At 36.6% G+C, this 19,182-nt stretch overlaps 1 protein-coding gene across 1 annotated transcript; it reads left to right on the forward strand.

Moving 5' to 3' along the window:
* Positions 1-1,781: 1,781 nt before the first annotated feature.
* On the forward strand, positions 1,782-11,463 carry SNRPD1 (small nuclear ribonucleoprotein D1 polypeptide). The gene is made up of 4 exons (XM_010958053.3): positions 1,782-1,939; positions 6,278-6,354; positions 8,373-8,564; positions 10,631-11,463. Exons 1-4 carry the CDS (start codon positions 1,926-1,928, stop codon positions 10,705-10,707), a joined length of 360 nt encoding a protein of 119 aa, XP_010956355.1. The 5' UTR covers positions 1,782-1,925; the 3' UTR covers positions 10,708-11,463.
* Positions 11,464-19,182: the final 7,719 nt, after the last annotated feature.

The following is a 19,182-nucleotide window of genomic DNA, read 5'->3' on the forward strand; positions in this document are numbered from 1 at the left end:
AGTGTGTTCATTTGATTTTGTTGTCTACTAAAAAAATCATGATCAACTGAATAAATTATCTTGCTAGACTGAGCTTTCAAAGATCATATAAGCTCACAGAGAATTTATCCTAGTAAAAGGAAAGGCCTCCATTCCTGAGAGCACCTGCAAATGCCGAGGAGAGCTGTGATTGATTCATTTTTCACCATGTGCACATGCTAAAAACAAATGCTGTGGCCTAGATCATGCATCTTGGTGCTCAACATTATGGTTCTGTAAATTTTGAACTTTTTCGGAACCCTACACAAAGAACTATGCGCCCCCTACTTGTAAATTCTCTTGCTAAACTCAAAATTGTGAATGCAGTTTCCTGAATTTGTTTAAATTGTTTTCCTTGCTGACTCCAAATTGCAGCATGTACTTTTTTGCACTTGCTTATTTTTAGGACATATACGTCTGAAAACTAATAATGGAATAGTTGCATTGCCCCACACATTGCATTCTCATTTCCTTGTTCCTTTTCTTTCTTATAACTAGTCTAAAAGCCTGTAATTTATAAAACCTCTGCTAACTCGCAGGAGACAGAGTAGTCTCACTTTCAGACTGACCCTCCTGCTAGCAGCAAACAAAGGTTTTTTCCGTGTTGCTCCACTCTTGCTGACTTTCTTCCAGGACTCTTTTTTTTTTTTTTAATTGGACGGGGAAGAGGTAATTAGGTTTATTTATTTTTGGAGGAGGTACTGGGGATTGAACCCAGGACCTTGTGTATGCCAAGCATGTGCTCTACCAATTGAGCTCTACCCTTACCCCCTCTTTCAGGACTCTTGACAGTTTTATACTATGAGAGAGTAAAAATCATTATTTAAAAAAAAAGCAAGCTAGAAAGTAAAAACAAAAATTACAACAACTTGGTATCAATCAACTAACAATGACATTTCATTTTGCCATCTTCCAGGAGACCCACACTAACACATTGACTAATCATTCTAGCCCCACATACCTGAGAGGGAATGAGTAGGTGTTAGCCAGATTGAAGTACTGAAAGTACAAAAATCTGGAGAGGAGAGTGAGCTTGATGAATTGTAGCAACTTTATCAACCAAATTTATCAAGATAAATTTGTATGCTGATTGAAAAAGCAAGTAGAGAGGGAGGAACTGATGATTCAAGTTGAAGAGGTTAACTGAAAAAGTGCAATTCTTGAGAAAATGAGAGATGGGATCCACACTATGAGGAAGAGGAATTTACCTTCAAAAGGAGCAACAATACATCTACCCTTGTCACAGATAGAGGAACAGATGGATGGCTTCTGTTTTCTCAAAGTGGGAAACATTAGTGATTTGGGGGAGGGACTGTGAAAGGTTTTAGAGGGAGGGAAGAAAGTACGAAAGAGTTTGTGAGCTTATTAAAGAAACATAACACCATCTCTGTGCAGTGTAGGGTACCGTTTTGAGGTTTATGACCAGAATTTAAAGTAAAAATAATCAGTTAAATTGTATGATTTTCTTCAGGTACATTAAGTAATGCTAAGATTCCTGGTGTTGGGACAGAATTAGCCTGGTTCTCTGGGCTTCTCCCAGAAGTTCCCTTCATTCATGGGTATGTTTGCTGCATAAAATACACCGAACCTGCCATGCCCGCTAATGGGATTTCATCTCAAACCTCCCTGTTAAAAGGAACTTCCCTCCTAAACTAGCCCTAAAAGCCCTCAACAGTTGCAAGGCACACCTCCAGCCGCCAGTGGACGCAGTGGCGCTCCTCGAAGCCGGAAGCGAGTGTGCCAAGCGCGGCCTCGACGTTTCCGCCGTGCGTCTTCAGCGCCCCGCGCGCTCTTTACGTCGGAGCGCCAGGAAAAAGCGTTTCCGGCCATTCATACTGCCAGCCGGTCGGCCCACGGTTGTAGGGGTTTGTGCGTTATTGGGCCGAAGGGGTGCCGGCGCCGCGAGGATGAAGCTCGTGAGGTGAGGAGGTGACCAGGCGGGGTAGAGACGGTCTGGGCCGGGAGCGAGAGGCTGGGCTGCCCCAGATTCAAGAGGCGCGAAAACCGCGTGCGCGCGCGGCCTCCTAACGGCCTCTGGCGCCCTCCGCTCCCGCCCCATCTTGGCGGCGCCGCCGCGGGCTCTGGGGCCGGGGCTTCAGACTGGGTTCCTCTGGGGAATCCCACCTGTCTTTCAAGAGGTGGAAGTAAGGGCCAGGCCGTGTCTTCCCACCTAGTGTCTTAGAGGCCTTAAAGGTGCGGCGCCAGGCTTACAGCTCTTACTTTCGGTTACTTGCCGACTTTCATTTCGAGTAGAACTTGTGCTCTAGTCTGGGTTACTTTTCTGACTCAGGAGCCGGCAAATATAACTAGGCCTACGATTCCTGAGAACGTGGGAGACATAAAGAAAATCTGTATCCATGCGTAAATAGTTTAGATTAATACTTTTTTTCCCCTTGATGAAACTACCATCGCACTTAAAAGATTTAGACGCTGTAGTGGGAAATAAGCTGTATCTGGAAATAACGAAACACAATTACAAAATGTTTTAAATCAGGGGTGGACTTCTGACTCCGTAAGTTGTTTTAGTGGTGGTTTTTGTTTTTCCTTTGTTGTTACTCCCTAGACTTAAGGTTATTCAGCCTACACACCCCCCTTTAAAATAGGCCTTCGATTTAGGAAAAATCTCCCAACTTGGGGCAGAATCACTTTTCCGTATTTTTTGTCTGATTATACAGATAATCGATACGTTTTTGTTTTATTTCTTCCTGTGTTTAACTTGGTCGGTTAGTTGAGCCTACAGAAGACTTATTTAGTGGTTTGGGTATCGAACTTTACCAAAACCTCAGAAAGTTTCCTCAAGCCCTTCCCAGTCGGTCTGTCGTCCCATACCCCCAAAGAGAACTGATTTCTTCCACCATAGCTTAGTTTTACTTGCACTGGATTTCATACATTTGGAATCTTAAGAGTATGCATCCTTTTTGTGTAAAATTTCTTTTCCTCAGCATATTTTTGAGATTCATCCACATTGTGGTTTGTATCGGTAATTTTGTTTCTTTTTATTGATGAATAGCAGTACACTTTACGTTTTAAAGTTACACGTTTTAAGACTGCTTCGTACATTCATTTTTGTGCAAGTCTTTTTTGACTTTTGGTGTGTGTGTGGTGGGGGTAAATACTTAGGATTGGAGTTGCCAGATCATAGCATAGGTATATATTTAGTTTCATAAGAAAAGTGCCCAGACTGTTTTCCGAAATGGTTGTGCCATTTTCCACTCCTACCAACAGTATGTTAGAATTCCAGTTGCTCCCCACTCTCTCCAGCATTTGTTGTTAGTTAAATTTTAGCCATTTTAGTGTTCGTGAAGTGGTGTATTGTTATGTCTTTAATTTGCATTCTCCTAATGATTAATGATTTTGAGCACGTTTTCACTTGTATGGTGGCCATTAGTATATATTTGTGACGTGTTTCCTTTTGATCTTTGTTTCTTTTTATTACTGAGTTGTAGGAACCTTTTATATAGCCCGCATACTAATCCTTGGTCTGATATAGTTTCTCCCAGTTTGTGGTTTGCTTATTCATTTCCTTAACAATGTCTTTTGGTGAGCAGTTTATTTTGAAGCAGTCTTAATTGACCAGCTTTTTCTTTTGTGATTATTGCTCTCTATGTACTGTCAAAAAAAACTTTCTTACTCTTGAGCCATGTAAAGTTATTCTATGTTTTCATTTAAAAACTTCATATTTTAAACTTTTATATTTAGGTCTGTGATCTTTCTGGATAAGCGATGTGAGGTAGAGGTCCAGGTTCACTTATCTATATGGATTTCTAGTTATTCCATATTATTGTGGAATATAAATCCCCATTATTATGAATTTCATCATTTATTGAAAAGGCTTTCCTTTGCCCTGGCAGTCCCATTGGACCATAGTAGAAAATTGACTACGTAAATGTGGGTCTGTTTCTGGACTGTATTTTATTTCATTGATCTGTTTGTTGTTCCTATGTATTGATTACTGTAACTATATACTGCTCTAGCCACCTAATTTGTCTTCCGAGGTGAATATGACCATGGCATTCTGCTCCATTGATGAAAACCCTTCAGTAGTTCTCAGTGAAATTAAACAGAGGTACTGGGAATTGAACCCAGGACTTTGTGCATGCTAAGCATCTGCTCTACCAGTAAATATTGTTTATAAAAAAAAAAATCCTTGGACTTGATGAAGTGTATTTTGATTGTTTCAGAGGCCTTTTTGCTTACTTTCTGGTTTTCCTTTAATTTCTATATGATAGACTGCTTGATCACTAAAGTATTTTATTTTTACTTGAATCCTGCCTATTTCTAAACATGATTTGAAAAGTTTTATAAAAAGTAAAAGTTATTGCTGAATGGGACAATTAAAGTAAAATTTTTAAAAATTGATAATGGCAAGAAACTATTAGTTAAAAATTCTAAGCTAATATAGTTATACATGGTTATTAAATTTGCAGCTAAGTTAAAGAATTCTTGTCTGGTGAAATAAGCATTACCAATTCATTAAAGAGACTTTTTTCCTTGACAGCAAATATGGACAAGAAAGGGATTCAACACATGGTTCTTTCTTGTTTATTTGTTTGTTTTTTGTATTTTTGTTTATTTCTTTGTTATGAGTACAAGTTTAGGATTTATCCTAGACCAAGTAATTTCTCCTTTTTCTGATGGCTGTCTATACCAATTAAAAAGTTCTGTTTTAAGGCTGGCTTCCCTTTAATGATTGAAACATGTCAGCCAACTCTTATTTAGTGCCTGTTACAAGCCAGGATTAGATATAAAGCTCATGATCCTTACGCTCAACAATAGTCTAGTGGAGGAGGTGGAGTGGGAAATAGGTGATCCTGTTTGGAGTCATAGATGCTATGATAGGGTGTACAAAGTACCTACTATAGACCAGAAATTTTGAATGTGAACTGCATATTAGGTCATATTGTAGGATTATTGTTCATTTTCCTAGATATGAGTGTGATGTATTAAGGTTATATAGGAGAATGCCTTCATTGGAAAATGCATGCTGAGGTGCCTGCAGTTTGCTTGCAGATAATATGGTGAAAGTGTAAGTTGTGTGTTGGGGCAGGGGAAACACAAATGGTAACATTTTAACAACTGTGAACCCTTCAACTTCATCTGTAATGTTTCATAATAAAAAGTAGGAGAGCAGAAGACTGGATCCGAAGTGGGGAATGGACAAGTATTCAGTTATTGAGGCACCTGGCTATCCAATTAAGGAAGATCAAAAAGGCAGGCTCCTACCTCACATTGCACAGATTAATAGAAGAAATACAGATTTCCCATATCAGGAAGAGACAGTCGACAAGTAATAGGGAAAAGTAAATTGCCTTTTTTCCCCTATCAAATCGACCAAAAAAAGATTGGTGACAGTGTTGGTGAAGATTTGCATAAGTGCACTTGGTGAGGGTTTGCATAACTATTGCTAATATAAACTGCTAAATGAGAACTAAAAGTTATAGAAGCCATTAAAGTATGGCCTGATTTATGTAAAAGTAAATCTTAAGTAAATGCTTATAATTGAATAAAATGGTCTAGAAGAATATCCCCACATACATGGAGGGAGTTAGAAAAGGAGACTTTTATCTTATTTATACACATACAATAAGTGTATAATCTTTTACCAATTATAATTTAGCCTTATTTTGTTTTTTTCATTGTTGTTGTTGAGATGCAGTTGACATATGGCACTGTGTAAGTTTAAGGTATACAGCACAATGAATTGACTTACCTACACTGTGAAATGATTACCACACTATGTTAACATCCATCATCTCGTACTTATACAAAAGAAAAAAAAATGGATTTTTTTCCCTCATGATGAAAACTTTTAGGATCTAGTCTCTTAGCAGTTTTCAAAGCATACCATACAGCAGTGTTAATTATAGCCATCGTGTTGTATATTGCATCCCCAGTATTTACATATCTTATAATTGGAAGTTTGTAGTTTTTGACCACCTTTATCCATGTAATTTCTTGATTTCGATTTTGTGGCTTATAATGACTTCAGGGTCTATATGAAGACCTAGATGGCTCAGAGGTTAAGTATATAATGGCTTAGAGAATCAGAAATGTCTAAATGACAGTTTCTGTTATGCTCCTTCATTAATGTTAAGGGTATCATTCAGGGAAAGCCGAAATTGTTATGCAGATTATTAATAGGAATTGATGTAGATGGCATCTGTAGCTGATTATCAACATCTAGAAATTTCATCCTTTGACTTAATAAACATGTTTTTAAAGTGTTGAACGTTTATCATTTTATTCCTACTGTCTACAGATTTTTGATGAAATTGAGTCACGAAACTGTAACCATTGAGTTAAAGAATGGAACACAAGTCCATGGAACAATCACAGGTATGGAGGTTGGACTACATTAACACCTTTTTTCTTCCTCTTTCACCTGGAGGCCAGAACTCTTTGTTTGGTTAATGAACATTATATAGTACAAATCACCTTCCTTTTATCTGGATTATTTTGCTGACCTTACTTAAGCCTCACCTTAAGTTCCTGTGCTAAGACCAAACTGGATTCCCCACCTTAAATGTGTGCACTGTTTCCCTGCTTTTATGCCTTTTCTGCTTTTGCCTATCTCTGTCCCCTGGAATGTTGCATCTTCCAAAATACATATTACTTTTATTAGAATGTTGTCTTTCCTGTTAGATTATAAAGTCCTCGAAGATAGAGGATGGGGTTTCCATGTCTGATTATCTTGGGTAAAAAATATGGGAGAAATGGGGAGAGGGTGGTGAGGACCCATGATTTTACTTAAGACAATCACTGTTAGCATAACTTTTTGGAGTATATTCTTTGTCTTTTTTCTTATGTGTCTAATTCTTTGCTTTGATGATACTCTATGTATGATAAGCTGTTTTATACTTAAAGCCATTGTGATTTTTCACTCATAGTAGGTGTAAATTTTTCAAAAGAATTGATGAAAGAAAATGCTGTCCTAGCATATAGTTCCATTCTACTCTCTGAATATTTAAACTGTAATTTTATGAATAATTGTTTAACGTGTAGATCCAGCATCAGAGTGAACAAGAGAAATATACAGTATTGAACTGGTGGTTTTGATACAGTCTAATCATATCTGAGGAAATGTAATTGCTGTCCTGTTAAAATTTCATGATTTAAACAGTGATTTAGTCTGCTGTATTCTGAGGCCTGTGTTACATGTTGTGGAGGAAGCAGAGCGTTCTTCCTGCTTTTTAGGAGCTCAATCTACTGATGGAAGACAGAAAAATAATGTAATGCAAGATTTGCCTCACATACAGTAGGCACTTAAATGATGTCCCAGGAGGAAAATATCAGTAAATCGGGAGAGTGAAATCTAGTAAGAATTCAATCTCCCTTCACCGCCACTCCCTATAACCACTGTTACAAGTTTCTTATATCCTATATGAATATATGTGTTAGTCCTCACAATAGGGATAATCATACTGTCTACCTTAGGTACATCGAGGATTAAACAGTTCCTGGATCATAGAAGGAGCTCATGAATCTTATTTTTCCCTCTTCCTTGTGTATCAGGTTCCCCAGTGAGATTGAATGTATTAATTTTGGGAAAGAAGAGGATAGAGAATTAGTAATAAGATCAGTAAATCTGAGGTGGAAAGTTGAGAGAATTCATGTTTTCTGGCCTTAACTTTCTACGGACAGAAATAAAATAGATCTTTAGTTATCCCATTTGTTGAGACATGCTGGTAAAGGCTCCAGTAATCAGGTATTCCTACTATAGTGCCATATATTCATCCAAGAAAACCTTGCTTTTATTTTGTAAAATCTCATACTAAAAATAGTGGCTTAATTGGAAATATAGTCTGAGGCAGACCACTCAAAACCTGTGCAACTTGGTAATCAAAGTATTAACAAAAACAGTAACATTCTTTTTTTTTAAGCATAGTTTATAAGATATATCAAATTCCTAATAAGGACAAATACCGCAATATATATAGGACTTTAGTTTTTAAACAAAGATGAAGAAAGCTTGGGGGAATGGGGTGTAAGTAGTTACGGAGACAGTGGGAGAGCCACGCAGTAAGCACTGCCCACCCTGAGATAGGAGGCGGACACATGGGAACAGTAAGAATAAGGCATGTGTACCAGGCGGGGTTCCTCCATGGCTTGCTATGAGCTCACCTAACTCTGCAAAACAACATGCTAGGGAAAATCTAATGAAGGAAAGACTTCTGATTTATACTGACATCATTACCAGTTGTACTAAGTTGTACTAATTATGCTAAATTATGTCATAGAAACTTGCACTGTAGCAGAATAGACAGAACTCTTCTACAATGTGGTACTAACTGTGGCTTGATAGATTAATTGGTTGCCTTCCTTATTCTCATAATTGCCTTCTTTTTTCCCTCTAGGTGTAGATGTCAGCATGAATACACATCTTAAAGCTGTGAAAATGACCCTGAAGAACAGAGAACCTGTACAGCTGGAAACACTAAGTATTCGAGGAAATAACATTCGATATTTTATTCTGCCAGACAGCTTACCTCTGGATACACTGCTTGTGGATGTTGAACCGAAGGTGAAATCTAAGAAAAGGGAAGCTGGTAAGTTTGAAGGATTATAAATGCTTCTGTGTATGGTATAGTTATATCCTAAGCCACTATTCAAAATATAAACATTTGCAGACAGCACAGGTTTATTTGTTTTAATTGCCTATATCTGCCGTGAGCATAGTTTCTTATAGTTCCTAATGTTGCTATTAAAAAGACTGATGCTGTTCTTTCTCCCTATCCTTTTGTGCATAGCCTGGTCCCCTGCTCCCTGCACACTTTGGAAGGTTTGGAGATTGACTCTTTATTCCTGGTATTCTGAAATTTCTTAATGACTTGGCATTTAGTCCATTTTGTTTTTCTGGGTACTTGGTGGACCCTTTCAATATGAATATTCTTGCTTTTTAGAGCTAAGAAATTTACTTGTGTAACTGATAGATTTCTTCTGTTTTGCTTTTTTTCCCCCCTGGAATTCTTAATAATTGGATTAAGATTATTTCTTAAGAATTCTGAGTCTTTTCTCTTATTTTCCTGTCATTGTCTTTTGTTCTGTACTTGGCATTGTTTGTTTTTTTCTGGCTTTTTTTTATTTGATCTCTTTATTTGGTATCTTGTGCTTTGACCATCTATTGCTTAAGAAGGACCCTGAAAAGAGAACTTCTGGGAAGGGAGGCTGGACTCCTTAGCTGGTAGTTCTTACTGTGGGACGGTTCAAAATGAGTTGGCTTCTTCACTGAGAAGACCCAAAATTTCAGGACCTGGAAGTCTTTTCTGGAGCTGATTTTCTCAGAAAAAGATTCTAGTCACCTACCAAGAGAGATATATGCCTGGTAGCCAGCATTATAGGAGCAGGGCAGGAGAAAAGGACTGGTATTAAAGTGGTCACTTAACACAATGATTTTTGAGACTTTTTTGCCTTCCACCCACACTAAGAAATCTACTTTGCATCATGACCCATTCATACATATAAATGAAATGAAAGTCTCAGGAAGAATTATTTAGTCTTAATACATGCAGATGCCCTTAAATTTCCTGTCCTATTCTCTTTATCTTTTTGTTTTGTTTTGTTCTAGGGGGGAGGTAATTAGGTTTGTTTATTTATTTATTTTTAGAGGAGGTATCGGGGATTGAATCCAGGACCTTGTGTATGCTAAGCATGCGTTCTACCACTGAGCTATACCCTCCCTCCATTCTCTTTCAGTTAAAAAAAATTTCAAGTTGCCACACGTAGCTTGAAAAACACTGACTTAATCCCCCTCTTCCTTCCCTTCTGCTCTTCTTTTTGCTTCCATCCACTTTGCAAGTGTTTTCAAATCTGAAGCCTTTCTGCTTCAATGTCTTTAGGTTAATTTTATCTTTTCTCTCTACCTACCTGTCAGGGAAATAATCATTAATTTTGCAAAGTGGGGAAGAGGACTGGCCAGTCTACTGCTCTGGATGAGGACTGTTTTATGAGAAACTTATTCTATTGCTTTGAATGGTAGGACTAGGAACAATGGGTAGAAATGTCAGGATTTTTTAAAAAAATATTCATAGATGTCTAAAAATGAAAAGTTCTTTTGGGAGATGAGTTTTCTTTCACTGTGATATTCAAGTAGAGTTAGGATAACCAGGTGACAGGGAAATTGCTATATGGATTAAAGAGTTGCGTTATGATTAGATCAGATGACTTAGGATCCTGAAAAGTCATGAAGTTGTTATTTGATGTAATATGTTTTAAACTTTATTAGCTTTAAATCAACTTGTTTGGATTCTGTTCAGTAACAGCCTGGCACATAGTGTTTGTATTGATACACTGATACACATTGATATGATGTCTTTCATCTCGTGTGAGGTTCAAGTCATTTGTATTTCATTTTGTGAATTTGAGGCATGATACAAAGAAAAAATATTTTAAAACGTGATAAAATTCTCAATAAGTAAAATTAAACAAATATTATAATAAAGTATTAGTAGGCCAGCAGTCCTTGGTTCTGCATGATAATGGGTTGGAAAGGGTGACTGAGATTACATTTGAGAGAAGCTGAGTTAGTTTTCTTTACTATATAGATGCTGTTCGTGGTGACCAGGTAACATCAGTGCAGAAGAGAATTTACCTTACCATTTTTCTCTTCCCTCAGTTGCAGGAAGAGGCCGAGGTCGAGGAAGAGGAAGAGGACGTGGCCGGGGCAGAGGAAGAGGGGGTCCTAGGCGATAATGTCTCTCAAGATTTCTGTTTCAAAATGATTTGTGACTTGGAGAACTTTTTGTACAGGTTTTGTTTGTGTGTGTCAGTTTTTAATAAACATAAATGTAGGACAGGTTTGTCTACTGACTATCAAATTAAGTTTTAATAGTTCATATATATACATGATGTTAACACAGTAAGAGCTAAGCATTATTTCTAGGCAGTCCCAAAATAATTCTATTCTTAGATCAGGCTTTTACTTTTTTTGAACTAAAATATTTCCCCTATGAATATATGTAGAATATACACCTTTTTATTTCACATGCACTGAGTACACATTTTATCGTTTTACTTTGACTCCATTCTGTGGAACCTTCCTGCAAGTGAAACAAGTTCTTTTTGGTACTTCAGAAGCTAAAGTCCTATGACTCCTTTCCTGAGTTTTGTTCCATGGAGACTCAGGTACTCGGTGAAAGGTGAGTCATCTTCTAATTCAGGATTCATTGATTTTGTTGTCATTGTTAATGATTTTGTTTTGTTTCATTTTTAATAAGTTCTCAGTAGAATATGGTTTTACAGTCTTCTCAGTTGAAACTGTAGATAATGTTCACTAGATTATCTTTTGTGAGCAGTGCTGAAACCTGTTAATGTGGAACGTACCTGTCATTGGCTCCTTTATCAAATACTTTTACAAGGCATCTTTTAAGAACAAAAGGAAGAAAGCCTACTTTATTTGACAGCAAAACTGAATTCTTTCTCATCAATAAAGGTTTTTTTTTTTTTTTTTTTTTTGCTTTTGCTTTAATTGGTTAAATTTAGAGAAAAACACTTCTCAGTGTATGGTTTCTCATAAAGCTTACTACCATTCATTTGTATGCTAAGGAAGAAAAACCTAACAGGATTGCGGTGAACTAAATCTGTATTTTCATTTAATCACATATGTGGGGTTTTGTTTTTAATAAGAAGGAAATTTTCTGTGAAGATCATCATCTAAAAAGGAAGTTTAGGCCTTGTAGGGAAGTATGTAAATTGAGAGATCAAGAGCATTTGTGTGTGATGTATATGTGTGTGTATCTCATTCTTTTCTACCCTCTGTTGGTGCTTCTGTTAAATGAACGAAAGCAGAAAGCAAGGGAACCCAGTGATGCATCGAGGTGGAGAGGTTTGAAGGGAACAAACAGCATAAATAGCGAATAAACAAATCTCCCCCCTCCCCAAAACTATATAGGATCTTAGTGCTGCTGCCTTTTGTACACTCATATCTTTTAGAGCCTAAGATTTTATTTGTGAAATTTGGGGGAGGGGGTAAAGAAATTAATTACGAGTTTAGATGGGAAACTAAGTGAAATAATAGAAAACCACTTTTGACAACATCATATTTTAATCTATTATAAGGTTAAAGCAAGAATGGCTTAGTATTTTAAAATGTATTAATACATTCAATAGTCAAAATTCTCATGATCCTCTATTATAGGTATCAGAATAACATTTAATACTACAACACTGATTCCTGATGATTCCTGAAAACCTAAAATGGACTTTCTTCATGTGAAAGGAATTTTCTATGTTAAACCAATAGCAGACATTTTCCAGAGACATTCCAATTAAAACAGCAACAAAAAAATTATGTCTGATATTGGTCATCTTTATTTAATGTGAAAAATATTGTGGATCCACAAACTAAGAGGTATACATTTGAAAGAAGAGAAATTTTGCAGTATTTACTGTTTTCTATGGTAGTGTTCCATTTGTCTGAACCAGTCTTCAAGTAAAATTTTAAGTTTTATGTATTTCCTGTATTTTGGGTAAGGTTAGTATATCATCATGAGATTCCGTTTACAAAAGAATAACAGCAAAGGCTCCAGGTATCAAATGCAGCAGGTTCTTGTCGCTCACAGCTGGGTTCTGTACAGTTGCTGTGAGCCCTGACTTAGTGAGGTGAACCACTGCTCCCAGGAGAAACAGAGTTAGATTCCTACAAGCCTCTGGTCACAGCATTTTCAACTCATCAGTACCTAACTTCGTTTTATGTGTATTTTTTGTTTAAAAACACCTTATTTAATACAGTGTCATTTAAATTGAATTCACAACCAACAGCACTAAATGTATGCCCAAAGTTTTTCTAACACGTATTTTCTCCAAATGGCACATCACAGCCTTGTATTTAGATACACTAGGTAGACCAAGCTTGGGGGCCATTTTTAACAACAAAATCACCACCCAAAAGCACAAAAATATCAAAAATGGGGCACTAAATAGACTATGAAAAGGACAGTTGTTTCTAGTATGCAACCTGAAACAAGAGTCGCTTTTTGTTCCCGCTCAGCTGAGAACAGCAGGCAGCACACCTGCACATCAGGTGACTTTTTTGCTGCTCTAAAGTATGCATGGGCCATGCATGACCATGGCAGCACCGTCAGTATTGATTTTTGAGTTAAAAGTAAATTTTAACAAGAAAGCGACTTGCCAACTACAGAATGATTAATGACCATACTTAAAATATTTTAGTAAGATTAGCCAAAGTATTATATGTGTTTTGTTACTATAGTGAAGGATATCTTATCCTACTACTTGAATTCTAACCATTTCACCTAGTCTAAGATGGATTTTTAAAATGTGTTTTAATATGTCTCATACTGAGATGTATTTTAAATGATACAAATTTAGATTTTATGTGAAACTTAAATCAGCAAGCAAAACTGAACAGTACATAAAATAACAAGTACATCTAAAAATTAATGTCTTAGATTTGATGAGCTACAGAAATTACAGTGATTAATATGGCTCTTAAGTAGAGCCACACGAGTTACCATGACCACTTTGTCTTAAGGATAATACACATTTGTGAATCTGCAAGGGGATTTTCCATGTTTTCTAGAACTTTGTAATTTTCCCCTTTGAGTGCTTGTGGAACAGTGGCAAATGTCAGTTCTAGCTTTTTTAGAAAATTCCTGAGCCATAAAATTAAAAAAAAAATAGCACTATATTCCAGGATGGGAAGACTGACCAGTGTGTAAAAATAGAAATTCTCCCAAATTGTAGGTTTAGTGCAATTATCTTGGTGAGTTTTTAAATAACTTCTTTATTGATAGTATGCCAACTAATATGTATTTAATGCTTATTCTGTCTGGTTGTTCTGATTATAGATTTAACGCAATTGCCAAAAGGATTTTTTATGGACAATATTAGTTAATACTCCTGTCATTTGACAAATATTTGAGTAGTTACTCTGCCAAGTTCTATGTGTTACTTCTTTTATGTATTATTTCTTTTAACTCTCAGAACAGCTCTGTAGCAGATAGTGTTTTCTGTCTTCAGAAAGAAAACTTACGCCCAGAAAGGTGGGGTATTGCCTAAAGTCCCAGTTTTTAAGTAGCAGAGCTAGAATTTAGACACAAGACTCTGTCCAACAACCCTATATTTTTAAGTGGTAAATTGGTTCCGTGTTCATCTTGAAGAATGAAGAGGCTGTAGGAGATTCATCTTTTTCTAGAAAAGAAATAGAAAAGAGTGGGGGAACTGAACTTTACGAGATCCCAAACATTTTTAAATCAAAGGAAATTATCTTGATACTCATGCAGTTCTCAGCCAGATTTCATTTTTAATTTATCAGGTAATCTTTTTATAGTGCTTACTGCTATGAAAGTAGAAGACAATTTGGAGTAGGTTAATGGGAATGTCAACTGAAAAACTTGAAGCAGTTTAAGATACCTCAAAAGTCTGAAATTTTTTTCTGTACTTTGATGTAGGATTCCATGTGAAAATCTAAGAGGTTGGGGGAAGGTGGGTAGCTCAGTGGTAAAGCACATGCTTAGCATGCACAAAGTCCTGAGTTCAGTTCCCCAGTACCTCCATTAAATAAATAAACAAACCTAATTACCACTGCCCAAAAAATAAATAAAAAATTGAATTTAAGGGGGAAAAGATGACAGAAGTTTAGTTGTAAGAATGCTCATCATATTCTCAATTAAAAAGGAAAACAACTCTGTCCAAAACTAGAGGAATGGTTAAGTAAATCACCTACAGAATAAACCTGGAGTTACCAGACTTCTGTAGAGGGCCAGGTAGTAAACATTTTAGGCTTTGTGGAGCCATGTGGTCTCTGTCATAACTCTTCAACTCTGCTCAAAGCAGTTTTAGGCAATAATTAGGTGAGTGGGCATGGCTGTGTTCCAGCAAAACTTTATCCACAAAAATAGGTAGAGGGCTGGATTTGCCTTGCAGGCTGTAGTTTGCCAACTGCTGAGATACACAATAAGCCATTGTAAAAGTGTTCCAGCAGTCCAGAGACAGGGAAAAGATACTTGTAAAGCATATGACCAATAAAGGATTTAATATCCAAAATATAAAATACTTATATTTTATATTAAATATACTTACTAAACTAAATGTTAATAATTATTAACCTATAACTTTATGTAACTTAAATATATAATAAATATTAACTATATTTAATAAAATATATTAAATACTTAATATATATTATACAAAAAGATTATAAAATTCTTTAAATTAGTAAGATCTGATCCAATAGAAAAGTGACTAAAGAACAGATAGGCAATTCACACAAGAAAGTGAAAAAAAAAAAGTGGGGAAAAAGATGCCTAAAACCCCTAGAATCAGGGAATGCAAAATTAAAATTTATTGCACACTTAACCAAAGGGATATATTCAAGGATGTTACAATATTCTTTATAATAGTAAAAAAAAATTGTAACTACCTAAATATCCAATGGGAAGAGAGTTAAGTAAATTATTTATGTATACGGTAAAATAAATCAATCAGAATGAACTAGAGCTGCATGTCAACATCGATGAGTCTCGGACAATACTGACCAAATAATTCAAGTAGCAGAATACATATTCTATGTAAACAAGGAAGATGCATACTGTGTTTAAGCCTGCTGACATATGCATTTAAAGTTTAGAGATGCGCACAAGAATGATAGATAAATTCAGATCAATCACTTCTGAGGGCTCGAAGGAAGGAGGGGAGTGTGACAGAAGAGGAGGATGCATGAGTTTTAACTGGGTAATGTTCTTAATGTTTCTGACACTGGGTGATGGGTGTATTTAGGTTGAATCATGAAATTGCTGATATTTGATTGTTTTGCTCTATAAAAACATCAATTTCATATGGTTCAGCTTACTGTTTTTGTGTTTTTATATAAAATATTACATAATTTTCAAAGCTGTGCTTGAAAATTTGGCTAAAGGAAAATAAATACTAATCTAAATACTGTCACTTCAGCTACACTCTGAAAAGTGACTGTGGGCACAAGAGGTAGACATTTGCTGTATTTATCTTTGGTAAAAGTTAAAGCTTGTTGGAGGAGAGTTTCAGATGTCCTTCCACTGTCATCCTATGATGTGCCAGTAAATTTTTAACAATTGGATGCACTGCTGACTTCCTACCCTGGCAATTTCAAACTACCAACATGCTGTTAATCAGCTCACAACATTTTGGAAATTTTGACAACCTTCCCTTTTACGCTGGTACTGCACACCCTGACCATGTCCCCATACCAACCCCCTGCTTCCGGGAGGTGGGTGGGGAGGAAGCTCTTTTCTTTCTGTTCTGGCTCTAAGGACAACCAGCTCATTGCTTCTATCTGGACTGGTAAGTTAGGCCTCTTTTGATATGGTTGGTCCTGACAGAATGAAGCTGCAGAATTGGAGGAAGGTTTGGGGTAGTTTGTTGATGCAGGTCCTGGGAGTTAGAGTGATGGGAATGGAAACCAATACAACCTTCTGCTCTAAGTGGTTCACGAGTCTTTCTGGCCAGCTGGGTCTCAACTCCTGAGCTCCTGGAGCAAATTTCCTCGAGATCAACTACACAGGGCCAACCTATGTTCTCATCCTCTGAAGGCCTCTACAGTCCAAGGTTAACCCACCCTGCTACCTCTGGCTGCCCATTTTAGCAAAAGAAGCATATAGTCATACCTTTCACTTTAGTAAAGTTGTAAGTGTACTGAGGTGTTCATTGACATGTCTATTGAAGCACAGAATGACAAGAAAAATTTCCTACATGGCATTTGGAAGTTGTGTTTGAATGTGGCTATTTTTGTTGAACACTGGGAATCACACCCATGAAGAATGTGGGGAAACTGGCCATTTGAGAATAGGCACTGAGGATCCATGGGAGAATGACAATAAACAGCCATAGAATGTAGACCTTTAAATAGTATTTCTTCCTGGTGAACACCTCGAGATAACTTGTAATTGATAATGAAACTATATGACTGGTACAGAGAATTATATTATGGTAGTGTTGGAAGATATTCTGAGGTTCAAGTTAATATGCTAGAACAGCTGATTCTAAGTAATTTTAATAAAACTTTTTTTCCTCCGGATTGTAAGCCTAATTTTTTTCTGAAATTTCATTAAAAATTTTTTTAATATATTTTCATTGAAGCATAATCAGTGAGATTTCATTTATAAGTCTTTGAGTATGCTTGAATCTTTACTGACTTTTTTTTATATTTATTTTTATTTTATTTATTTACTTTTGGGGGGATATCATCAGGGCTACTTATTTAATATAAGTTTTGGGGTTTTTTTTAATGGAGGTACTGGCGATTGAACCCAGGGCCTAGTGCATACTCAGCAGGCACTCTACCTCTTGAGTTATACCCTCCCCTTTACTGACATTTGGATTAAAATAATCAGCTTTATTGAGATATAATTCACCTATCATACAATTCAACCATTTAAAGTATACAATCCAATGGCTTTTGGTATATTTACAGAGTTGTGCATCCATCATTACATCCGATTTTAGAACATTTCATTGACACAAAAAAAATCCCATCCCCCTTAGGCATCACCCTACTATCTCCCCTTTCTCCATGACTCTAGCCAACCGTTAATCTGCTTCCCATCTCTATAAATTTGCCTCATCTAGGTATTTCATATAAATGGAATCATAATATATGACCTTTTGAAACTGACTTCTTTGACTTAGCATGTTTTCAAGGTTCATCCAAGTGGTAGTGTATGTCAGTACTTCAATCATTTTTATTGCTTAATAATATCCAATGTTAGGGATATCCATTCATCAGCTGATAGACATTTGGGTTATTTTCATTTTTTGGCTATTATGAGTAATACTTCTATGAACATTCCTGTACAAGGTTCGGTGAACATACGTTTTCATTTCTCTTGTGTATACACCTAGAAATGGAACTGCTGGATCATACGGTAACTACCTTTAACACTTCGAGGAACTGCTAGGCTGTTTTCCAAAGTGGCTATACCAGAAGATTTTCCCACCAAGAGCATATTAAGTGTGTAAGGGTTCCAATTTCCACATCCTCACCAACAATTAATTATTATCCGACATTTGGATGTTACTCATATCTTGTGTTGCTGTAACAACAGGCAATGCAATATCCATGTTGTGCCAAATTAAAGAGACTAAAGTAAACAGTGTACATTCTGAGTTTGGCAATTTTTTTCCCTAAGAGTATTTTAAAATATGACAATCATATTAAAATCACTGTAACCAAGACAGCATTTCCACCTGCATAAAGTGAGGCTCAGGAAAATGAAAGGTCAATTAGACTTTTTACCTATGTCTCCCCAGGACTACTAGTAAGGAACACATCACACTAGATCAGCCTGTCCCTGGGAGAGGAGGTAAGAAGCCATCCAATATCTTGATGACTGGAATAGAATTCCAGTAAGCTATCTGCTTCCAAAAACAAAACTTCCCTATCAGCTCTTGTTCCAAATCACTGCTATAATCTCATAATAATTGCCCTTGTCTACTGGCTGCAGGGAAGAACTAGGTACTGGACGATGGGAACTGCTAGGCAGCTTAGGCCACGATTGTTCTGTCTTTATTATAAACAGCCTTCATAGTGGCAGAACTGGCCATTTGAGGACAGAGCTGTCCCTGAGCCCTTCACTCTGAGGAACCTCTCGGGTTAATTTAAATGCATCTGAAAAACAAATCAGCCTGAGGAGAGTATAGCTCAGTGGTGGAGTACATGCCTAGCATGCACAAGGTCCTGGGTTCAATCCCCAGTACTTTCATTAAAAGATAAATAAATAAAAACCTAATTACCTCCCGACTCTAAAAACAAACAAACAAAAAACAAATGAAAAAAACAAGGAATATTTCTACAACAAGGAATATTTTCATTCTAGAAGCCAAAATAAAATATGGAAAGACAATTGACAAGAATTTCCAAGACTGGAGCTTCAGTTCTCTTTGTGTCTTGATCCGTGGACAGATTAATGCTCATTCAGCAGCTACCTTTTGTCCAGTGAACTTTCTAAATCTACAGATATGCAATCTGAATCTAGGTTCCATTTGGCAGTTTTAAGATTTGAGCCAGGGGCCTAGCATTTGTTTTTATTGGGTATTTTCCCTTAACTGTGCACAAATAAGGCATTTGACAATTGCTTTTTGTTTCTTCTTGCTGGAAATAGTGTACATCGGCTGAGGGGTTTGGCTAATATGAATCTTAATGTATTGGTAGATTAAAGGAAACCAATACAC

This window comes from Camelus bactrianus, chromosome 24 (assembly GCF_048773025.1).
Source record: "Camelus bactrianus isolate YW-2024 breed Bactrian camel chromosome 24, ASM4877302v1, whole genome shotgun sequence".
Taxonomy (NCBI): Eukaryota; Metazoa; Chordata; class Mammalia; order Artiodactyla; family Camelidae; genus Camelus; species Camelus bactrianus.